Source organism: Phoca vitulina, unplaced genomic scaffold (assembly GCF_004348235.1).
Source record: "Phoca vitulina isolate PV1807 unplaced genomic scaffold, GSC_HSeal_1.0 scaffold33, whole genome shotgun sequence".
In the NCBI taxonomy this organism is placed as follows: domain Eukaryota; kingdom Metazoa; phylum Chordata; class Mammalia; order Carnivora; family Phocidae; genus Phoca; species Phoca vitulina.
The window spans coordinates 1,470,530-1,495,033 of record NW_022589736.1 but is presented as its reverse complement, the minus strand read 5'-3'; the positions used below and the strand labels follow the sequence as shown (position 1 = coordinate 1,495,033).

Below are 24,504 nucleotides of genomic sequence, written 5' to 3'. Positions count from 1 at the left end.
GGGGCGCTGTTGAGCCAGCCGGTGTGGGTGGTGGCGGCTGGCCTGCACGGGAGGGTCAGGAGAGCTGGGCCGACTGGCAGGACGGCACGCAGCCAGGGTGCCCCTGGGAGCTGGGACAGGGTGCAGGCTGCAGGCGTGGGCTGCGTGGTGCCTCCAGGATCCTCGCGGCCACGGTAAGAAAGCAAAGAGGCACGAGTTTCCAGTGTTTTATTTAACCCAATGTGGGGGCCGAGCGGCTGGTTCAAGGTGTCATCACATGAACCGCGATGTTCCCGCTTTCCCACTCCAGGTCTTCGAAGTCCGGCCCGATGCTCCCCGGTTTGTGTCAGGCCAGCGTGGACCCGTGCTCCCTGCGCCCCATCACCCAGACCCGCCCGAGGGCTGACCAGGGCTTCCCCAGGACAAGGCGACGGCTCTAAAGTCAACCCCAGTCTGGGGGCCTTTCCACACCCCTTGCGGCCCAGAGTGGCGTCCAGACCGAGGGCCCCCGGGCGTCCGGGGCCAGCGCCGGCATATCCCACAGATGTCCGTGGGCCACCATTGCCTCCTCACAAGGGTTCTGGGCCTCTTGCCTCCATCTCCTCCTGGGGTGGGGGGGTGGTCAAGGCGGCCCCGTCCCGATGTCCCCCGCTCAGTGGCCCCGCAAACCCCCAACTGCTGGACCATGGCCTGTGCTGGGCAGGAACCAGGGAACCGGCGCTGGCCATCAGGGTACGATTCCTTTATTTCTCCCTTCCAGAGCCCCCCCAAGCTCATCCCCCTGCGTCACCCACAGGGCTCCCGCCAGGAAGGGACTGGCTTTTCGAGGCCCTGCTCCCTGGAAAGGGGCCCAAACCCAGGTGAGCTCCCCCCCACACCGCCAGGCTGCCACAACGGCGGCTGTGTAGCCTGCTCTCCGAAGCAGGCCGGGGAAATCACCTCCAGGAAAGGTGCCCTGGGGCCCTGGGGCCACAGGACACCAGCCAGGGAGAGGCACAGTATCCTTGCTCCAGGCTCACCAGCCCATCCCAGAGGCCACCTGCCCCAGAACGGGGACCAGAGCTGCCTCAGAAGGTGGCCCTGGGCCAGGGGTCCTCGGAGGCCAGCGGGAGCCCCCCTGCTTAGGAATGTCAGTCTCTCGGTGCACATCGGCCACAGCCATCGTCTGGACGTCGGGGGGACGGAGGTGTTCAGGCCCGCGGATGGTTCTCAGCTCCCTCTCTGGCCAAGACCCCAGAGGGCCACATGGTAAGTCTGGGAAAACAGCTGGCTTTCCGCTAGAGCCCGCTGCCGCGTCTGCTCCCCAGGGCCCTTGCCTCCAGGTCCAGGCCCATCACCTCAAGGCCGCAGACAGAGTCGAAGGGACAAGGCTATAAGCCTCTGCTGCAGCTGCATGTCCCCCAGGCCCCAGCTGGTGAAGCACAGACGGTGTGGTCCTCCTGGGCCGGCCCGCAGGGAAGCAGACAGCACAGAAGCAGCAAAGGGCCCCGCCCTGGGGGCCAGCTCGCTCGCTGTCTCACACGCGCACAAACACACAGACACACACACGTCCCGAGGACTGGAGAATGCTGTATCCACTGCTGCCCCAGGGAGCGAGGTGGGGGCCCCAGGGAGGGGCCAGGGCCTCACGTCTGGGCCAGGGAGAGCTCCTCCAGGCCCCCCTTCCCAAGCCGGTACCTGGCCAGGTCCTTCCTGGTCACCAGTCCAACCACCTGCGGGAGCAAAGCCGGGTCAAGTGGGTAGCCTCCTGCTGCTGTGGAAACTGGGCGCCACGCCCTGGGGGAGCCCCGGAACTGGGCACCTGGCCAGTCTGGTCCCAAGCCCTGAGCCCCCCACAGGGGCTGAGAGCAAGTCCCCGTGCCTGCCGTGAGCAGGGCAGGCAGGAGACCCCGGCCACTCACCTGGTTGCAGTTGTCTACCACCACCAGATGCCGGAGGCCCAGGGCCCGGAACAGTTTGAACACCCGTGGGAGGGACGCGTCCTGCAAAGGGGACAGGGCCTCCACTGAGCTGCCGGCCAGGCCCACCCGCGGAAGGATGAACAGAGGCAGGACGACCGAGCCCGGGACCGCACACCCCCGTCACGACGCGTCCGAGCCGCCCCATCCCCGGCGGCAGCCCGTGGCAGGCACCTGGGGCACCGTGTAGGGGGAGGGGTTCATGAACTCCGACAGGTCCATGGTGCACTCGCGCTCATCCTGCGACACGTGGATGGACTGGATGGGTGGGAAGCGTGGGTAGGCGTCCCGGAAGTCCTTCAGCCTCAGCCGCCGCCGCACCAGGCCCATGCTGGAGCGCTCCACGAACACCTGGGGGTGGAGTGCGTCAGAGCCCGTGCCCGCGTCTCCCGCCCCCCGCAAGTGCCCGGCCGCTACCTTGTGCTTCAGGAGGACAATCAGCTGGGAGCGCAGGATCAAGCCCTGAAGCCGGGCCGGCTGGGGGAAGAGACCATTGTCTGCGAGGAGCCCAAGACCTAGACCCCTCCCGCCACGGGGGGGCGCCCCGCCGCGACCTCTGACGTCTGCTGCGGGGACACCCCGCCAGACTCCCCCCTCGACACGTGGCCACCAGCTCTGGGCACTGGCAGGCAGTCCACGCACTCATCACTGCCCAGAGTCCGGGAGCGGCAGCGGGATGTGACCACGGAGCGCGGACGAGGCAGCAAGAGGCCGTGGTGAGATGCGCACTGCCACCCGCGCCACATCCATCCAGACAGCTCCCGGCACGCGTCACGGCCCTGACTCCCGGGCTGGTGGCGCGGCCTGGGGTAGGAGCCTGAGCCCGCGGAGGCCGGCAGCCCTGAGCAGTGGTCGGCAACCCCCCAGGCCGCCGCCTCCCGGCCGCATGACCCAGTTCCTTTGCAGGTGGTGGAGGTGAGCTCGACGTGTCCACGCAGGGTGTCCACCCCACACACCACGCCCGAGGCCACGTGCACGTGTGGGACGGCCAGCCCCCCGTGCCCATGGCCCTGGGTACCTGGGTGTCACCAGCAAACTCCACTACGGGGAACCCGTTGTGATTGGATGCCGTGTTGCTGAGTATGTCTACGATGACGCCCACCTTCTCCCTTCTCCGTAGGCAGGTGACCGGCGTGCTCATCACCTCCCTGGAGAAGAGCATCTGCTGTGGCCTCACCATAACTGACCACGTGACAGACGCCCTCTCTTCACAGCAAAGTTGAAGCTTGAACAGGCAGGAAGCTGCCAGATGCAAGAAAACCAGGAACAAGGAGCCAGGCGGCCAGCCGCCCGGACACCCAGACACCAGTGCGCCCTCCCAAACCTCCCGGGACTGTCCACTGTTCCGTGGCCCCCCGCCGGCCATACCTGGCAGTGAGCGAGTGAGAGGTGACGGGGGCCTCCCAGTGCAGGAAGGGCACGCTCTGCAGCTGGATGTGCATGTCATACAGGCCCTGAGGAGGGGCAGCAGGGGATGCTGAGAGGTGGAGGGCCCCTCCCACCACCTCTGCTACAGACCTCCCAGCCCCCAGTCTCAGGCTCCCGGCCGGGGGCGTGGTGGTGGGATACACAGAGCAGGGAGGAAGGAAGGCAGGCAGGCCTCTTCCCATAAGCCACACCTCAATGAAGATGTCCCCCACGATCTTGGCGGTCATGAGGACGAGCATGATGGGGAAGCCGTACGTCACGTTGCTGGTGGCCTCCATCATGATGACTGTCAGGCTGAGGGTCATCCTCACGATCCCACCTGCCCGGGGGGGTTGGGGGTAGGCTCCAGCCCCTGCAGGCCACTTCGCGCCACCACCCTCATCGCCCACTGTTCGTGCCGGCACCCCACCCATTCGTCCTGGTGGTCTAGCCCTGCAGGCTGCAGAGTGGAGACAGCGACCCTGCACGCCACCATGGAATGGACTCACTGCCTTCCCTTCCCCAAGGGGAAGGCGCCCCCTCCTGACCTTGGGACACCCACACGGCAGCCAGGACTCACCCAGCTGGGCAGCTGCTCCCATGAGGGCATATTTGCCAGGGTCCGCCCAGATCTGCAGGGATGACAGAGGCGGTGTCAGAGGGGAGGCAGCCCCCTACTCAAGCCCACCGAGATATGTGACCCCCCAGAGGCCCCCGGGCCCAACAATGCCAGCCCTAGGAGAAGCCCTACACCCCACACGCATGTGCAACCTGGTCTGCGGCAGCATCTACAACGAAGTCCGGAAACACCCTGGGTGTACCCTGCTCGAGAGGCCCCAAAGGATCTGTGCCATCCACACACACGACAACTCGGCAGCTACGGCAGGAGCACGCATTCCCAGTGCCGAGGAGGGAAGAGGGACAGGTGCATGCAGGGAAGGACGGCGGTGCCCCCGTGTGTGCAGAGAGAGCCCATCACGGACAAGCACGGGCAAGACCACACAGAGGCCACGCCTGAGCGACTCCACTGGGAAATGCCTGCAGCAGGCAGATCCACAGAGACAGAGGGCGGGCGAGTGGCTGCGGGGGCTGGGGGTACGGCAGGGACCGCAGTGGGCAGATTTCTTGGGGAGAGGAGTACACCATGTATGACACTAGACGCATGACCCAAATGACTATCGTACACGAATAACTCCCGAGGTGCACGCTTCCACGGTGGGAGGCCTGACAGTGCGTGAATCACCTCTCAAGTAAAAAAGAAAAATCCAGAACTACACCTGGAAGAAAACGTGATGCAAGCATAGCCAAAACCTGGAAAAGGGAGCAGGCAGGGGTGGGGGTGGGGGGGTGGGAGATCCTCCCTGGTCCACTCATGGTTTTAGAAATCTTATTTCAAAGACTCAAATAAGAAAGGAAAATACAAAAAAAGAAAACCTAGCCCCCGGAGACCAGGCACACCTGTGCCTCAATCACGCACTCTAGTAACACCGAGCATCTCTCCTGATGTGCGTCTCTGTCCGTCTGCGGACGGCCATGCTGATCGAGTGCTCGCATCAAACATCAGCAGCCAGAAAACTCGAGGCCACGCAAACGACCAGGGGCTCAGATGCACCTGTCCCCCTGCACTGGGAGCCCTGGGTCCCAGGCCTGGTGCACGGAGAAGCCCACACTCACCGCGGCCCCTGTAAGGTAGGACAGGGAAATGCCGAAGAGCCGGCCCCAGGCGGCCCCGATGAGCAGGGACGGGATGAAGACACCGGCAGACACCGTCAGCCCGTAAGTCCAGCAGGCCAGGAAGAAGTAGACCAGAGTGAAGAGGCCGAGCGTCATGGGATTGTAGGAGCCTAGGGGAGAGGGGGTTGGCCAGGGCCTGCCACATGGATTCACCTGGAACACAGCCACCCTGCCCAGCTGCCCAGAACTAGCCCCATCCTCAGTGGCCACAGTGCGGATCTCAGAGGCCTAGTCCTCGAGGGAGGAGGATGGCCGCCTGGCAGGTGGGACCCGGTGTGGCCAGCAAGACACTGACCTGAGGCCAAGGGAAGGACGTGCAGACCCCTGGACGTCAGGGGAGGGAGGCCATCAGCCATCAATCTATAGGACACACTTCCAGATGCCAGAAGAAACCCATCAAAGCCTGGGACCAACCAGTCCAGGAGGCTGCTGCCCGCCCGAGGGCCCCGCTCGGTGCTCTGCCCCAAGGGCTCAGCCTTCCTGATAAATTGCGGGGACCATCGCACGTGCACAGAGACATAAAGACTAGAAAGTTCTCAGTGACCTTGTTCGTGACAAGGAGCAATTAGAGGTACCCTAAAGGACCCCCAAACGGAAAAGGTGACGTCACAGAATGACCACACGTTGGTGTCTACAGGTGCACACAGCAGGCGCTCTCGGGGGCCCATGTGCTGTGGGTGAAGGCGAGGCTGCTGCCCAGATGAGCGCCGTGGAAGGCGTGTGCTGAAAAGCAGTGGTCTGCACTCACAACTGGTTCTTTTTTAATTAAAAACGCACACAGCTGGGGGCACCTGGCTGGCTCAGTTGGAGAAGCGTGACTCTTGACCTCGGGGTCATGAGTCTGGGCCCCACAGTGGGGGTGGACGTGCGTGGCTGGTGTATGTGGAGGCTGGAGGGTGCCCCGTGCAAGCAGCTCCCAGGAGGAAAACACCGGGCGGACAGGAATGTCATCACCGATGCAGGCAGCCCCAGCAGCCGCCCTCCAGGAGGGGAAGGGCCTGGCCCACCCCTGGGTCCCGGACCGCAGCAAGGGTGGTGACCTCCGCCCTCGGGGCCCAGCTGGCCGGAAGGGGACACCGAGGCCCAGGGTCAGTCTCAGAGTAGCCTGGAGGGATCAAGGCCGGCGTGGGGACGTGCGGCTGACAGCACGGAGCTCAGGCACGCACCTGGGGGGTCGTGGAAGAGGCTGACCACGCTCTTCTCCGGGGTGTTGAAGAAGGCGGCGGCCATGGAGTTGTACTCGCCATCTGCACAGAAGAGCTGCAAGGTTGGAAGAGAGAACGGGCCGGTGGGGCAGACTGGTCCCGGCCTGCACGGCGCCAGGGGCAACCACTGACGGCTGGGTCGGGTCATGGCCTCAGGGGGAGGGAGGATGCAAAGAGCCAGGCCCGGTGACGGTGAGGGCTTCAGAGGCAGGTCCTGCATGCAGGGGCTGGTCCACAGGACACTGGCCGGTGAGTCTGTCGCTGGGGCACGCGGGGACTCCGGGGCTCAGCAGTCGGCACCTGGGCCCTGGCGCCAGCGGGCTCAGCCCTCCCAGGCTGAGCAGAGCGCGGTTCCATGACACCTAGGTCCCCTTCCCCCCCAACCCACCCCCAGCCACCAGGCATCTGCTCTGCCTCCATGGCTTTGCCAGATGTTTCACATACACAGCGTTAACACGACACAGGGGCCTGTGTGTCTGGCTTCTGTCCACGGTGTTTTCGAGGTTCGTCCACGTGGCAGCATGTCGGGATTTCAGCTATTTCCACGGCCAAATAAACCCACTTATGGACAAACCCCGTTTTGCTGATCTGTTTGCCAGCTGGCGGACACTTGGGTTGATCCCCGCGCACCGTGGCCACGCTGCAGCGAGCATGTTGGTGCGGGTTTCAGGGCTTCTCGAGTCCACACCCATGAGCCCCCACTTCTCAAGTCCCCGTGTGGCCCCGGGCAGGGTGCTGCTCTGGGAGGAGGACTGGGGAGACCCGCCCAGCATAATGTCCTCTCTCCCGATGCCCGGCAGGCCCGTGAAGCCCACTTGAGCCCAGAGTTCGGCTGTTGGCCACCCTCTGGCCCCGTCCTGCCTGGTGGACCCGCCCACCGGGCCTGAGTCTCCTACCTGGAGCGGGTAGGACACGGAGCTCCCCTGCAGGGGCTGACAATCTCGGGATGAGTAAATGAGCACGAAGGCGACCGTGGCCGTGACCGCAGCCACCAGCATGGCCTCAATCACCTGGAGGCAGGGCCGGTGAATGTACCTAGAGCAAACAGCAGGACGGACCGGGCCTCAGGACGGCTGGACTCCCCAGCAGCTGCCATGGCACCGGAGTCTGTGCCTGAGACCTCATTGCAGGACACGACTGGGGGTGACACAGCACGTGCAATCACCAGGTCATCTCCAGGGCACTCGCCGATGGCATTTTAAGTCCGGGCAAGAGAACAAGAAGGAAGTGCTTCCTCAAGCCCAGGGCCCCCCAAAGGTTTCAGAAACCCGAAAGCTCCCAGAACTGCTCTCCTCACAGGAAGAGAGCCTCTGCAGTCCCGACTGTCCCCTGGCTCAGGACCTCCCAGGCCTCCAGCCACGCCCAGCCTCACGTGGCCCCCCAGCCAGTGCTGGTCTGTCCCCACCCCCCCCACACGAAACACCACCGAGGAGGCCTGTGGGTACATGGCCTTCCATGCAACTCCACGGGCACAGACCCTCGACACACCCATTTTCAAAGGTCCTGGGTCCACAAAACGGAGGCTTCTCACCTGATTCGAAACATCGTCAGCCAGTAATTCAAGGCATTGAACACGGCCCCAAGAATACCACCTACGACCAGGAGGGGCAGCATGTAAGGGACACGAGAAAAAGGACAGGAGAACAGGCTCTGTGTCTCTGTGTGCTCTTCGTCAGCACAGCCTGGCAGGCGGACAGGTGGATTTCTCAAAGGCTTTGCCTTCCTTCCAGGGAAAAAGGTTTCTCCAAGTAGAAAGCACTGTTCAGAACTCATTCTATTTCTTAGAGGAGTGCCCCACCGAGGAGCTTCTCCAGCAGAGGTAAAGCTCCGGTCTTCCACCTGTGGGTTCCCTCCCGGGGGTGCGTGAACGGGGCAGGGCGTGGGAGGACAGCTCACGGGCTGTGGGGGCCACAGCCCCCTCCGGCTACTTCAAAGCTGGGCCAGGCCTGGGATCTGCCAGGCCCTGACCCCGCCACACACTCTGACCCCACTGGAAGTCGCCTGCCGCCACCTGGGGAGGGGGTTGAGAGACAGGAAGCGTTCCTTCACAGGATGGCCCTTACCCACCACGCCCATGGCAATGAAGATAGGAATCTCGTGGATTGTGTACACCATCGTCTGCAGAGAAGAGAATGAGCATCCTTTGAGAAGAGCATCGCCAGCCCTCTCCGCTCTGATGCGAGCATGGACAGGGCCTCCAGCACTTGCATGCACAATCATGGGCGTCCGAGGGAAGAAGCACGGGTGTTCACAGCAGACCACACTCCCTCTAAGGCTTTCGCCTGCTCCCGGCCCGGGTCTTTGTCCACCTGAAGGTGGGGGATGGCCCGAGCTTTTGCCAAATGGGAATCAGGGGAGCACAAGTGAGGAGGAGCCCCAGGAACACATCTCATGACCCTGAATGACCCGAGGGCTCTGCTGTGTCCATGTGCGCAGCACCCCTGGGAGCGGGGTCCCAGTGCACAGCACCCACGTGCCCCGGGTGGTCTTAGCAGCCCATCCGACAGTCCGCAGACTGCCCAGCCCAGACGCCCCGAGAGCACCCAGCGGGTGTCAGATGTCCTAACCTGCACAAGTAGGTCAGCTGTGAGCTTCCCTAAGTCAATTCCCGGCCCCTAGAGCTCAATCCTGCAGCTAAGAGCAACCATTTCCCAAGAGTCCACATCCTCAGGATGAACCTTAAGTACGTGGCCATGGCCCCAGCCGGAGAAAAAAGCAGAGAGAACAAGAAAGCACAGCATATTACCTCTGTGTCAAATCTTCCAAAATTGATAAGCCCTGGGCTGGAGAGATCCCATATGTTTCCATGGTAAATGCTCAGGACAAAATTCAGGGTGAAAGTGGAAATCATGGAAGCAAAGAACTGTAGGCAGAGAGGAACACAAGTGCCATCAGAACTAAGCCCGCCCAGCTGAAGCCCCGGGGCTTGGATCCCGGGGGGCCAGGAGGGGGTTGTGGAGGGGGCAGGGGTTTGAAGGGAGACCCTCCCCTCCCATCACTCAGGAGGTGCCTGGCCCCTCATGACTTGGTGAGCACTTTGCAGCCTTGTCTGGATAAGTGTCGGGGCCAAGCCAGTGATGGAGCCGAGGGACGAGGTGAGCGGCATGGTCTGGGGGGTCCCGATGAGGAAGACAATAGGGTGCAAACAAGGCCCATGGCTGACGGGGGAGGCACATGTGGCGGGAGGACAGTGAGCAGCTCAGGTCGAGTGACGGGCAGAGCCAGCCATAGCAGCCCCGCAGGGGCATGGCTCCCCGCACAACGGGTCAGAGAGCCCAGGGGAAAGCACCACAGTGCGGGCCAAGAGCCAGGTTCCCACCTGGGCAATGGAGGCCAAAGGACGGCATGGCCTGACCTCCACAAGGAAGTGGCCCTCTGTAGGCACTTACTATTCTCCATGTCAGGAACTGGTTCCAGAAGGAGGCACCCTCCTCCAAGCTGAACAGGACCCCACCTGGAATGGAAGCAGCCCAGCCCGGATGTGCTCCCCAGGACACACAGGGGAGCCTGCGCCCCATGCAGCCTCATACCCCACGACCCTGGGGCACCAAGACTGGCAGAGGCAGACCCCAGGCCTGTTGGGGGCATGCGCCTGCACCCTCACCCCGTACTCAAGAGTCAGCAAACACCAAGACCCCTCCTCCACACAGGAGGGACCAAGGCCTCCCCCATGCAGCCGTCCTCCTCACCCACGGGGGCTCCGAATGCGGCAGACACGCCGGCCGCAGCTCCCGCCGAGACAAAGTCCCGCTTCTCCGTGTCCCTGCGGAAGTACTCAAAGATCTGCAATGGGGACACATGGGAAGATGCTTCAGCCAGCTTCCCCAAGGGCGCTCCCTTCAGAGGGTGGCAAGGCTGGTGAGCGCCATGGAGACAGGGCCCGAGGGAGAGGGACAGGGGACAGGATGGGTCTCTGGATGGTCCACTGACGTGGATTCACGAAGACCACAGAACAGACACAGCAGCACACACTGAATGCACCCCCACAGACCAACAGCCAAGAAAGGAGGCTCGAGACGATGATGAACCTTCAGACCATGCCAGAGACCCATCACACGCCTCAAAACCCCGCAGGAGATGGGAAGAAGGCCAAATAAACGAGCCACTGAAAACATGATCTTGATGTAAAAACACAAGACTGTCCTGTAAAAACCGCAAATGTCTCTGAACTCCCACATAAAGTCAGTGCAACACCCATCAGAATGCTGGCTTTTAAGGAAAATGTGACAAACTGAAAACAAAGCAACTTCAACCTGCATGTGAGCCGCTCCTGACCTCCTCTGAGGCTCTACGTGCCTTTGGGTGAGGCTGTGGTCCCAGCAGAGCCTCCCAGGGATGCTGGGGTTGTCCACGTCAGGAGAAGAGCACTCACCTTGAAATCTCGCTTCAGCGACGTTGACCTCCCCTGGGAAATCCCGGCGGCGATCACAGAGCCCGAGTGAATCATCGGCCCCTCCTAGAAGCACAGGACAGCCGCCCTCAGATAAGCGTGGCTCCAAGAGAACAAACTGGCCTTGGGTCACAGGCAGTGAGCAGGGCTCTGTTACCTTTCCCACCGCCAGTCCGCCCACCACGGACAGGATCACGCCAGACACTTTGATCACGAGGGTCTAGAACACAAAGGAAGGTACGTCGAGTCTCTGATTAAAGGCCACACACAGTCCGAGAACGTGTAGCAAAACTGTCCGTGAAGTGATCCAGGCTATGCTCCCAGCTCCAAACCCATGAGACAAGAAGGCGCGCAGGAGGGCCAGCACACAGTGGGCATCCTCAGTGCTGGCCTTCAGGCCCATTCTTTCCTGCCTTTGCGAACCTTCCAATTTTCTATCCCGAGAAGTCGTGTGCCCCAGAGAGCCGAAAGCAGCAAGTCCTGCTCCTCTGGACACATACCAGGTGTATCTGTTAACCCTGCGCCCATCAGGGTGGACCCTGTTGTGTGCAGCGGGCACTGGCCCTCCCCGAGGCCGCCCTGCTCCCTCAGGCTGCCACCACCGGTCCTGCACCCCCAGTGCACAGCTGCAGACCCCAGGAGCATCCCGCCCCGGACGGGCCAACCCGACACCTGGAAATGACCACCGAGGAACCACGCTCCCGACACCCCAATCTCCTCAGAAATGGGGCATTACCGAGAATGTTAAGTGTAATGAATATCAAGGAAAACTATAAAAACAGGAAAAACCTCACAGTAAGTGTACCTACCACTCTAACAGAGCCTTTCTCTTCCTGAGATAGTAACCACTGTGCAGAACTTAATGCGTTCCACACAGCTTGTGATCACAGCAGACGCCCCATTAAAGCACGTGAGCATAATTTAAAACACGTAAGAGAAAATTTTACCCCCTTCCAAACAAAGTTTACGTGAAATGCATACACACGCTCATGGGCAGCACAGTGAGTGAGTGAGTCCAAGTCCCAGAGGTGCTGGGAGGCAAACCGGTAGCGCCCAGCCCAGCGCCCACTCCGGGCCTCACCTTGAGCCGGACCACATGGGGGATCTTCACCCCGTTGAGGAAGCACTTGATCTGGGGAATCCCGCTGCCAGCGGCGACCGGCTGGAGGGAGAGAGAGGCCATGCTACGGCCGCACTGGCCCAGGCGGACACGGCCACGCGGTGTCCGAGCAGGGGACAGCTGCCCATGGAGGGATTCCCGCTTCTCCCCATTCCAGAGGTAGTGATGATGGGGGGTAGTGGAGAACAAGCCATGGGAGGGGTCAGGAATGGAGCAGAGGAGACCCAGTGTCCCCAAGGGGGAGTGGGGGGCACCACACTGCACCGCAGATAGAAGCTTCCAGATGCTACACCCATGACAAGGGAGAAGTCAAGAGGCAGGCCACAGGAAGGGAGCCTTCTGGGAGAAGTCCCGGAAAGAAGGGGTGCTCCCTTCCACCTGGACCAGCCCTGCTGCTGAGGCCCCGCACGGCCTGGGCACACCCCCCAGTCCTCGCTGCGCAGGGCAGGAGGAGCACCGCGGGACCCAGGCGCCTTCTGCTTTGCATATCTAACGCCTGCACCAGAGGCCCTGCCGGTGTAGCCACGTGAACCTCGCCAGCAGGAGTCAGGGTTCCCACCCACAGGAACCCCTGCTGTGACCTCCTGGTGGCCGTACCTCCACAAAGGCGACGATCGCAGAGCCCACGAGCACGAACGCAGAGTTCAGTGTGGCCCACAGCAAAAGGGAGAAGGAGAGCCCGCCTCTCTCCGTGAACTTGTCGATATCTGGCACTCATCAAGGACGAGTGGCAGCTTCACCCCTGGCCTGCCTGCCGCACTCCTGCAGCCCGGCCTCCTGAGCCCAGAGCGCCATCCCGGGCACGAGACGCCACCACGCAGCCACGCCTCCCCCATGTGGTTGGCAAACACGCCCGGCTCGGAGGCCGGACCGCTGGCCCCTCCTGGGACCGGGGTGTTCTGCGGCGGAGCCCATGCCCCCTTCTGTGCTGGGGACTACGGACAAAGGATACTGTCCTTGACGACCTTGTACTTCAGGCCAGCCACGTTCTCCACCACGATGTCAATGAAGCAGGCCACAAGGCCCGTGAGGATCCCAATCATGGCACAGATGACCCAGCGCTTCATCTCCACCGTCCGGAAGGCCTATGGGGAGGGCAACCATCAGAAGCAGGTGCAGTGGGGGTGGTCTCCGCTCACAGGCCACTCTGGAGACGGTGCGACCAGCCCCTGGGGTTCTGCAGGCCACCACCAGCAACAGCATGCCGCATGCGGGACCCCGCATCCTGGGGAGGCAGCCTCTGGTCAACATCTCAGAGGCGGTGGGCCTTCCCAACCAGCTCACAATTGGTAACTGACAGCCCAGGCACCCAACTCTGCATGTCCTTCTCCATCACACGCACCTGACACACCCACTCCCACCCCGTGTCCTGTATTGGTGTCTCTGGCTCCAGGACACAAACCAGTAGAATGAATGGTGGCTCCAGAATCAGAGGCTTGAGGACCACGGAGGGAGTGGGAGATGGCTGTGCCCAGCCCGGGGAGCAGCACCAGACGGCTGAGAGCAGGGCGTGTTGCGAGGACACTGCAGCCCAGACTCACCGTGTGGTTGATGCGCCTCTCCTCCTCCAGGAACAGCTGGTTCTCACTGTTGTCGTAGTCCAAGCTCTGCAAGACGGCACACACAACGCAGGGCTGACCCTGACGCTCCGGGTTCACAGCAGGCAGAGGTGGGCAGGGGGACAAGGGGCCCAGGGGCTGCGTGGGATGGGGGCGCAGAGGAGAAGGCCCACCTCGTACTTGAGGGACAGGAGCTTCTCATTGTGCGGGATCTCCTTGGGGAAAGGGTGAGGGGGGTCCATCTCCTGCAGAAGGAAGAGGCAGAGCCACACACTTGACAACCCGCACATATGGGAACAAAGCACGAATGAGAAGGGAAGGGGGCAGATGTCCGTCTGGCCCACGAAGGCTTCCAGGAGTCTGGAAGTGCAGGCCCACGCCCTTCAAGAACGCAGACACACGTTCCAGACAAGGTGCCAGCAGATTGGGTCCCTCGGTTTGTCCCAGCGACACATCCAAAAATCGAGTGACATCATGTTTGTGGAACTGTGAGAAATACGTTACTAATGCGCGTCCCAGGTGCTGGCACCCGACTCTGAAATCCTGCAGCCTCTCTGGAGGGTGTTTTCTGTGTGCTCGGACACAGGTGGGGGCTGCTAGCCAAAGAAATCAAGGCTGACTAGAGGGTAGAACTCTCAGCTCCACACCCTGACCTGCGACCTCTGCAGAGGGGTCGGGGCTGGAGACTGAGCCCAACACCCTGACCAATGATCTCATCAACCACGCCTGTATAACCCAAAATGAAGGGGTTCTGGAGCCTCTGGGCACATGGAGGTGCCAGGAGGGGGAGGATGGCGCTCCCGGGCAGGAGGCAGGGCCTGGAAGCTCCGAGCTCCTTCCCCACCCTCACACCACCCCCACCCGCCCCGTGGGTCTCTTCCATCTGCTGTTCCCAAGTCATAGCCTTGATGATGAACCAGTAACTGAAGTAAGGTGTTTCCCTGAGTTCTGTAAGCCGATCTAGCAAATTATGGCACTCAAGAAGGGGGTCGTGAGAACCCTGACTTACTGCTGATGACAGCCTGGACGTGGTGGCGAATTCATGGGATGGGGCCTTCAGCCTGGGGGAGGGGGGGTCTGCATTCATGCCGGGCAGATAGTGTCAGAATTGAGTTAAATTGTAGGACACTCAGTTGGTGTCTGCAGAGAACTGGAAAATTGCTTGCTGAGGAAAACCCACACATTTGGCGTCTCCAGTGTTGTGAGTAAAAACAGCTCAATACCATTTCAACAGAATAAAGGACAAAATCCTCATGATCAGCTCAACAGATTCAGAAAAAGGATCTAATAAAAATTCAACACTCCTTCATGACAAAAATACGTCACAAAGAACAGAAAGGAACCTCTTCAACCTGATCAGGGTGTCTAGGAAAACCCCACGGTGAGGTCCCACTCGATGGTGAGAGACTGAAGCTTCTCCCCTAAGATCAGGAACAAGACAAGGGGCACCTGCTCCGGCCCCGCGCACTCCACACGGTCCTGGAGGTCCTACCAGGGCAGGTGGGCAAGAAGATATAAAAGGCATCCAGAATGGAAAGGAAAAAATGACACTCACTATTTGCAGATAACATGACCTCATATACACAAAATCCCCAAAAATACACTAAAAAATTATTAGAATAACGCATTCAGTAAGATTAAAGGATATGAGATTGGTATGCAAAAATCAAAGGTTTCCCTACACACCTGCAAGAAACAGCCAGAAATGAAATTAAGAAAACTGTACGCACAACAGCGTCAAGAATAAAATAAAATTTATTCCTCAAATACATTCAACAGAAAAAATGTAAGACGTGTACGCTGAAAACCACAAAACACTGTTGAGAGGAACAGGAGATGTGAATAAATGGAAAGACACTGTGTTTGCGGGTCAGAAGACTAAGCATGAAGCCCCAGCTGGCGTCCTTGAAGAAATGGACACGCTGGTCCTAAAACCACACGGAAATGCAAGGGGTCTTGAGCAGTCAAAATGACCTTGAAAAAGGAGAACAGGGGTGCCTGGGTGGCTCAATCGTTAAGCGTCTGCTTTCGGCTCAGGTCATGATCCCAGGGTCCTGGGATCAAGTCCTGCGTTGGGCTCCCTGCTTGGCCGGGAGTCTGCTTCTCCCCCTCTGCTGCTCCCCCTGCTCGTGCTCATGCACTCTCTCAAAATAAATAAATAAAATCTTTAAAAAAAAAAAAAAAAAAAGGAAAAAGGAGAACAAAGCCCGAGGACTCTCACTTCCTGGTTTCAAAATTCACCACAGAAGCTCTAGTCCTCCAGACGGTGTGGCCCCGGCACAAGCACAGACATGGGGATCAGTGGAAGACAAGCAGAGCCCTGGAAGAAACCCCCACGTTTACGGCCAACTGATTTTCTGACAGGGTGCCAAGACGACTCATTAGGTAAAGAGCGTTTTTTCTGAGAAATGGTCCTGGGAAACTTTTTTGGACACCCATACACAAATGAAGCTGTACCCTTGTCTTCTACCAGACACAAAATTAGTGAAAAATGGATGGAAGGTCTAAAATTACAGAATTCTCAGAAGAAAATACAAGAGAAAATCTTTATGACCTTGGACTAGGCAGTGGCTTCTTAGATACGACACCAAAAGCACAGCAACAACACAAAAAAGAGTCAACAGGACTTCATCAAAATGAAAAGTTTTTGTGGGGCACCTGGGTGGCTGCCTTGGTCGAGCGTCTTAACTCTTGACTTCGGTTCAGGTTGTGATCTCAGGGTCATGGGACTGAGCCCCAAGTCAGGCTCTGTGCTGGGCGTGGAACCTGCTTAAGATTCCCTCTCTCCCTCCCCCTCTGCCCGTACCCTACCTACCCACTCTCTAAAAAAAATAAAAAGTTTTATGCTTTCAAGGAAACTGTGAGAAAGTGAGACCACCCAAAGAATGGAAGAAACTTTTTGCAGATTTCGTACCTGATGAGCAATGTACATTTAATGTACTAAGAACTCTTATAACCTGATGATAAAAACACAAACAACCCAATTAAAGTGGCAGAGGATCTGAACTGACATTTCTGCAAAGACGACATACACATGGCCACCAGCACAGGAAAGATCAACTGGCCATCACCGGGCATGAGAGGGACACAGGTCAAAACCACAAAACCCTGAAGAGGAAATCACATGCAAGGCTGGAGAGTAGGGCAGGCTCAGGAAACATTCCCCAGTAGCTGCCAGAAAGCCTGGCACGGGGGCGGGAGAAGAGGATATCACACTGTCCAAAGGTCCCTGACCCCAGAGATCCCTGTCCCCAGAGCTCACCTCCAGCCCACTCAGTGCCCCTCTCCCACACATGGTGCCTGCTGCCCTGGCCTTGCTTCCTGCATTTCCACAGGACAGGCTCTGTGCTCCCTGCTGGGATGCACTCATCCCATCTCTGCTCACCTGGCTCAGCCTCAGGGGACACGGACCCTCAGAACCAACTTCTCTGGTTGCCCAGGCTCTGGCAGCCCCACGGTCTACTCCTCATTTTGTACCTCCCCCCGCCCCGCTCTACATGGAATTGCTCACACCTGTCCCCCAGCTCTGTACAGACTGCCCACACCTCACCTGCCCCCCCACATGGACCGGCCCACACCTGCCCTCCCGCCGACCGCCCACACCTGCCCTCCCGCTCTGGTTGGAACCGCCCACACCTGCCCTCCCGCTCTGCACGGCCCTGCTTGCTGTCCGTCCACCACCTTCTTGTTGGGCGTTTACCGCCTGCACTCTGCTTGGCACCTCCACAAGAGCAGGCCTCGTCCTTCCTGGGGGCGGGTAGGCGCTGAGAACTGAAAGGTTGGGGAATGAGTCTACTACTCACCGGGTCGAGCAGCTCATCGTCCAGCTCCACGTTGCTCATCTGTCCGATCCGGAAAAATGCTGACCGTGGCGACTAGAAGCATAAGAGAAATCGTGGGGTGCTCAGTCATAGGTCGTGCGGTCAGTGCTGGACCCCAGAGACGTCCAGACTCTGCATGAGTCCAGGCCTTCTTTACCCCAGAGGCCCCGCTCCCCTCCTTGGCCTAAGGCACAGCTGAGACTGCAGACACCTGCCAGCCCTGGGGACCAAGGGCTGCAGGGCGCCCATGCCAGCATCCTTCAGGCTCCCCCACCCCACCCACTTCCCGTGTCCCCTCATCATGAGACTGAGGGGCTCCAACAGGCAGGTAGCTGTGCCCGGCCTCCAGGCAGGCCCTCCAGACACATGGCCACACTGCCACCAGCCACCGGGGACAGACAAGCAGACACCGCACAGCCATGGCAGAGGCCTAGGAGGCAGAACGCAGGCACCTGCCACGTTTGTGTTTCAGGGTCAGTAGGTCCCAGATGCCACGTGGAAACATGACCCGTGGTTTCTCTTAAGTGCAGGTGGGGCTGGGCGCCCTGCCGTTTATCCAGCGGCCCTGCACTCGGTGGAAAACCTGCCGCAGCAACGAGAACAAATCCTATAATCGTCCCCCTGATCCACGGCTTCGGGCGCGTGTGGTCAGCAGGAAGCAGATGACCGTCCTCCTGCCATGTGGTCAGAAGGTCAGCAGTCACCTCGTGCTGCATCACAAGGGGCCGCTCTCCTCACTTGAAACCATCACATGGGCATTTGCCACCTCACACCCCCACAGGAGCACGGGTGAGGGTATATTGCTACAATTGTTCTACTTTGTTACCAGCTATTGCCCTAACCTCTCACTGTGCTTAACTTACTAACACTGTCAGAGCCAGGTGCCTACAGTGAACACAGTCCCCACAACGCCCGTTACCCCGGCTACCGAGGCACACGCTCGCCCCACAACAGGGGGAGCTTCCGAGCAGCGTGCTCACGTGAGGATCAGCGTGCTCCCTGTGCACAGCTGGGCACTCTACTCCATGTGTGTGCACTCAGCGCCAGTAACACGGGGGGTGCGGAGAGAAATACGGATTCCTCTTTAAAAACACTGACAATGCCCCCAAACTGCTGAATCCAATGAGAAAGGCAGGGTGGGGCTCTGAGCTCCAAGCCTCGGGCAGGAAGGCTGGCCCTGCTGGTCAATGTGCCAGCCCAGCAAGGGATCCCAGTTCTCAAGCCAACGGTAGCCAGGAGGGGCCCGGACCTGGCTGTAGCCTCTGCTCACACAGGACACGTGTAAGCAGGAGGCGTTCTGGGCCACCACCCGGCCACCAGCCTGGCCACAGCAACACCAAATGCACGTCCTTGGGGACGTGTCTGTACACGCAGACCAGCCAGACAGGTTTGCATGTCCATGCAGAGATGGACAAACCCAGCGGAGCAAGGCCAGGCAGTGCTGAAAGTCCAAGCGTGAGAGGCACAGGAGAACATAACCCTCCCTCCGACCCGGCAGGTGGAGCCACAGAGAAAGGCAGCCTGGCCACTTTCATCTCACCCACCACTGATCAGAAAAGAAGCTCGGTTACACCGGGCAGTCATCCCTCCACAACAAGTGGGCCCACAGTCGGGGCCCATCACACATCTCCTCTCACATCTGCAGTTTCCAAGAGCCAGGCTGCAACCTCCGTAGAGGTGTGACAAGAATGGTCTGGTCAGGGGCGCCTGGGTGGCTCTGTCAGTGAAGGGTCTGCCTTTGGCTCAGGTCATGATCCCTGGGACCTGGGATCAAGCCCCATGTCGGGCTCCCTGCTCAGTGGGGAGCCTGCTTCTCCCTCTGACCCTGCTCGTGCTCTCTCTCTAATAAATAAAAGCTTGAAAAAAAAAAAAAGAATGGTCTAGTCGGCACAGACTCACTCGCTCAGGTGACACAGGTCCTCAGCGCCCGACCAGAGGATGCAAGCGAGGCGGGGCAGCCTGCACCCCAAGACAGCACGCCTGGACCGGGAGGTGGAGGCCCCTCCCTTCCCCCACTTCTCTTTTCTGGGCTTTAAGTGCATCTTCCAGGAAATATCTTTCGTGATGAAACAAGCCATTTACTTGGAGCTCAGTGATTTACTTGCTGCTGTGTCTGTTTCTTTCTCTTGAACACAGGTTAGATTACATACCGGGTCCTCAAACTGCTGACACGCACAAGAGCCTGGACGTAATCTCTGGGGTGTGATGCTGAGTGAAAGCAGACAATCCCAAAAGTGTGTAAAAGATTACACACTGAGCAGCCGCATGGACCTGACACTCAAAACGTTGGGCCGGGGCAATGAGAACAGATCGGGGTGCGGGAGGGGTGACCACAGAGCCAGGACGAGAGAGCTCCGTGCTGAGGCTCGCACTCTGCATGCTGACCGCGGTGGTGCAGACGCGGGACTTAAGGGCGGAGAAGCGCCCACGTGCCCACGTCGATGTCCCGGTGTCACCTCAGTGCTGTCATTCTGTGGGCCGGAGGCCGTGGAGGAACCTGGGGCAAGGCGCACGGGCCCTCTCTGTACGGTCTCGTCAACTTCCTGTAAATCCATACTTATCTGTAAACATTTTAAAAATGTACATGCAAATGGGACGGCCACATCACACTGAGAAACTTCCGTGCATCACAGGAGACAAGAGAGCAAGAAGGTAGCCTACACTATGGGAGAACATATTACACATCGCATACCCGAAAGGAGTTTACATCCACAACATGTCAAGAACTCCTACAAATCAACAACAAAAACAACCCGGTTAAAAAAAGTGGGCAAAGGACCGAAGACACATCTCCAATGGTGACACATGCATGGCCAATAAGCACACGACAACACGCTCAACACCACCAGCCAAACCACAGAGCAGCGCGTGCGGGGAGGATGTGGGAAGCTGGTGCCCTGCACACTGGGGTGGGGGAGCACGACGGTGCAGCGGCTGTGGAAAGCAGTGTGGCGCTTCCTTGGAAAATGAAACACAGGATGACCATGTGACCCAGCAATCTGACCCCTGGTGTGTCCTGAAAAGAGCTGGAAACGGGAACCCAGAGACCCTTGCACACCATGCCCATGGCAGCAAGATTCACATCAGCCAAGGGGTGGAAGCAGCCCTGGTGTCCCCTGACAGATGAATGGATAAACCTACCATGGCCCATACGGGCAACAAAAAGTCTCCTGGCCTTAAAAAGGAAGGAAATTCTGCAATCCGCTACAACACGGATGAGCCTCAGGGACGTTATGCTAAGAGAAAGCAGCCCGTCACAAAAAAAACCAACACCGTATGATTCCACTCACAGCACAGTAGATTTCTATAACAGTCAGGTTTATGGAGACAGAGTAGAAGGGTGGGCAGGAGGGGCTGGGCTGAGTGTTTCATGGGGACAGTTTCAGTTGTGCAAGATGGACCAGTTCCCTGGGTGGTGGCGGGGCCGGTTACACAACACGTGAATGCTTCTAACCCCACTGAGCTGTACGCTTCAAACTGGTCAAGGTGGTAAGTTTTGTTGTGTTTTCACTCAAAGTAGAACCAACTTTAAAAACAATCTAAAGGCCATTTGCTGTCCCGCTGGGCTGTTGTGTGTTTTAGTGGCCACCAGGCTCCACGCTCAGCACGGAGGACAGAGGGCTCCAGCAGCCAGAGGCTTCCAGGCCAAGCACGCAGATGCCCATAAACAAAGTAAGTGCAAGCGTGAGGAAGCCTGTGAGGTCAGGTGGACAAGGAGGCCTGCAGGCTGAACCCCAATGAGGGGAAGGACTAAGCTGTACAGCGGGGGGCTCTCGGGACCCTCTGTCTAGGCCTGGGCCCAGCCTTGTACCTCAGCTCTCGAGTCTACGCCCCTACTGCAGGCGGTGGTCTGTCCCACCCCCACTGACCCTGCACAGGTGGTACTGAAGGCAGGAGGGACACAGATCTGGGGAACCCTCAGGGAGGGCACTGCAGCAGCCAGCCTGAACCCTACAAAGTGAGGCTGTGGGTAGGTAGACAGAGAGGGAGGAGAGCAGGTCAAGGATACTGAGGCAGAGGAACTTCCAGGAAGAGCTGAGCCCGGTGCTAAGAGCCACCTTGGAGAAAGACGGGGTGCTCACTTATTGTAGAGGAGAACTCAAGGGGCCAGTGAGGACAACAGATGACCCACCCCTGAGCACCCCTTCCGTGCCCCTGACACTCTCAGGCTGTGGTCTGTGGCTCCAGCCGTCAAGGCAGGACACAGAGGTAACCCAGTTCCCAGAGAAACAAGATCTGTAGAACTGACTCTAAACACTAACCTGAGAGTCCTACACCCGCCTGCCTTCCCCACCCTCCCCCGGCCCCAAGGTGTCTCAGGTGGAGCTTCCTAAAGTCGAGGTCTCTAGAAACATCCTGCATTTACAAACACTGCAAATACCCCACCCCTCCACCTCTGGAGCGTCTGTTTTCGCCTCAGAGTTCCCTGTATAAGTTCTTGAAATGCTCCGCTTCCCACTGCCCACACACATGACCATGACTTGCTGGCTGACCTCACCCCCTCCTTGTCCCAGCGGGAGAATGGCAGTGACTCGCTGGTAACTCACCATCACCTCACACTCCAGCACGACCGGCCCAGGGGCCTGACAAAGGGAACAGCAACCAACAGGTGGCTCTCAACAGCCTGCTCCCGGGAAGATGGGGGCTGAGCTCAGGCCAGTCACCAGTCTATCCTGCCCGGGGCTGTGCCTACTCCCCGCTGGCACTTAGCAGCCTGGCAGGGTAGCCACATGGCACACGCTGCCCAGAGCAGCTACTTCAGGAGCTCGGCAGGCTCTGCTCGCACCACCACCACCACCATCCAACTCTGGACATGATGCAACAAACCCCAAAGGGCCGGGAGGTGGCCATGAGCTCCAACGTCTGATTCACTAGAACGTTCCTGTAGGGTGGTTGTTGGTCCAGGCTGTCATTTTAGTTCAAATAGCCCCGGACTGACAGCAGCTTATAGGCCACCATCTGCTGCAGAGCCTAGCGCTGAACTCAGCCTGTGGGCCCAAAGCAGACCTTCCCCACAAGAAAGCCGACATCAAGGAATCCCGTCAGTGGCCAGCAGAGTCACCCCATGAATGATAACCCAATTGACAGTCGCTTTCGTGCTGCTCTTTCCAACACTAATCCACTGAGAGTGGCTACTGTCCACCAGCTGGGACAGGCACTGCTCAGCACAGCACACACATTCACCTTTCTGCAGGGAGGACCCTGAAGCAGAAGAGGCCATGGGGCTTGCCTCCTGGGGTGCGGAGCGGTCTCCCCCTTGCACCGGTCCGCACAAGGCAGGCTACGATCTTTGAAGACTGAAATCTCCAGTTTCCTGCAGAACTCTCCCTGAAGTAAAGCCAAATTAAAAGGCAGCAGCTGTCCCTTACAGGTCTGACCCGCCTCTCTCCCCACTCCGATCTACTTTCCAAACTCACAGAGGACCTCAAACACACTCTCCATCCTTTCCCACCTATTGCCCCCCTGAGGGTCTTGCACTCCTCAAATGGGAGTGGACCCAAATGGGACCTCTCCTGCCCTTGGGGCCCCTCACACAGTCTTCACAGAGCACCAGGCATGTTTCTCCACGAGCCTACATCCAGTAGGAAGGAAGCTGCTTCTGCTCCCGTGTTCCAGGCAAATTGCATGCAGCTGGGCACACAGTAGGTGCATAATAATTCTTTTTTAATTGCTTAACAGAAACTAGTCAGGTGTCGCTAAACACAAATAAACAATAAAGTTGCAAACATTTTTTTAAGACTGATTTTTTTTTAAGAGTTCAAAAGGCTCTTCTTAAAAAAACCCAACTCCCGTGTCTACTTGCAAGAGAAGTGGGAAACGCACATTCAGTCCTGAGATAAACCCAAATTCCACCTTACCGTTTCCAGTCTCTTTACCTGACGACCCTTAAAGCCAATTTTACAATTCCATTTGGTAGACCCCAGGTTACTTTCTTTCAAAGGGAAAAAAAAATGTTCCAAGAAGAAAATAACAAAGCACCCTTAAGGCTCCCCTCCAAATTAGCCATTTCAGATCACATCTCATGTAGACACAGAGAGCATTTCGGGACAAAATTTCACTCAAAAAGCAGACTTGCACTTTCACTCTGATGCGTTTCCAAGGGACTGGGGGAACCTGAAGATAAGCCCTACAGAAACAGCCTGACGTTTGTGTCCTTCCTAATTTTTAAGGACCGTTCTAACGTTTAAAGGACAGATACTGAACAACAGAAGAACAATACCAAAAATAGAATAAGACCAAACAACGCATAAAAACAGCTCATTAAATCAAAATGAACACAACACACATACGTGCATGGAAAGACGCAAACCGCATCGCTAATGCGAACACACGGCAACCACTCTGACTTGTTGCTTACAGCGTCTGTCTGCACGCTCTCATTTCATATAGTTGGTAAGGAAAACTGGGTGCAAATACCTGTCATTTCTAAGATCGCCCTGTACCCATCCCTGCAGAGAAGGGTGGCCCACACAGCCCCACGCTGCAAGAGAAAACTCGGCAGGCGGAAGCTCGTGCGCGCTCAGAAAACAGTGTCATGGTGAGCTCGGCCTGCTCCTCGAACCCCACCAGTCACCCGGCCCAGAGCTTCCTCCCAAGACTCTAGAACCCCAGGGCCTAGGTTCCGATGCCAGCAAATGCCATCTGCCAAGGAAGACCCGGGGCACGTTCCCGCACCCGTCCGCGGCTCAATTCCCTCCTCTTCACCGGGGGGCGGGGGGAGCGATGGAAGCACCAATGCGCCGGTCAGCACCCGCCAGGCACAGGGCCAGCCACCGGCGAGTGAGCGACCCTCCGCCTGCCAGAGCCACTGACTCCCGAGTCGGAGCGGCGGGGAAGGCCCGACCCACGCCCGCCACGTCGACGCCGGCTTCCGGCGGCGGGGAGACTGAGGCGCGGGCCGGGGCTCTCCCGGCGGACGGGCCTCACCTGACGGGCGGCCGCCGGCCCGGCCCCGTTCAACAGCGGCGTGCTCTCGCCGGCCGGCGCCCCGGGCCGCGCCGTCCTCCGCAGCAGAGGCGCCGCCTCGTCGTCGTCCAGGTCGCGGCCGGACCACGACACCTTCTTAGACACGTTGGCCATGGCCCGCGGCGGACGGACCGGCCCGAGAAGCGCGGCAGCCCGGTGTTTGTTCTCGTGACCCGCGCCGCGGCCACGTGACCTACGAGGACGGACCACGTGACGCACGGCGGCGGCCGCGCAGGGTCGTGCGCGCGGGGGGCCTTCTGGGAGTTGTAGTCCCGCGCCCGGCGCCCTCTGGGCGGAGCGCGGCGACTCGGGTGACCAGCGGGGACGCGGTCCCCGAGAACGGATCGAGGCAGGAACGGAGAAGG

The 24,504-nt window shown here is 59.1% G+C and overlaps 1 protein-coding gene across 1 annotated transcript; it reads right to left on the bottom strand.

The window, feature by feature from the left end:
* Positions 1 to 103: 103 nt before the first annotated feature.
* CLCN7 (chloride voltage-gated channel 7) lies at positions 104 to 24,318 on the bottom strand. The gene is made up of 25 exons (XM_032425847.1): positions 24,101 to 24,318; positions 17,156 to 17,227; positions 13,526 to 13,597; positions 13,335 to 13,400; positions 12,746 to 12,878; positions 12,391 to 12,500; positions 11,755 to 11,835; positions 10,831 to 10,893; positions 10,656 to 10,739; positions 9,973 to 10,066; positions 9,673 to 9,737; positions 9,030 to 9,146; positions 8,347 to 8,401; positions 7,815 to 7,875; positions 7,180 to 7,318; positions 6,245 to 6,338; positions 5,019 to 5,188; positions 3,925 to 3,976; positions 3,557 to 3,684; positions 3,306 to 3,391; positions 2,956 to 3,085; positions 2,355 to 2,414; positions 2,112 to 2,288; positions 1,881 to 1,961; positions 104 to 1,691 (listed from the first exon to the last, which is right to left on the bottom strand). Exons 1-25 carry the CDS (start codon positions 24,251 to 24,253, stop codon positions 1,605 to 1,607), a joined length of 2,430 nt encoding a protein of 809 aa, XP_032281738.1. The 5' UTR covers positions 24,254 to 24,318; the 3' UTR covers positions 104 to 1,604.
* Between the last annotated feature and the right edge of the window lie 186 nt (positions 24,319 to 24,504).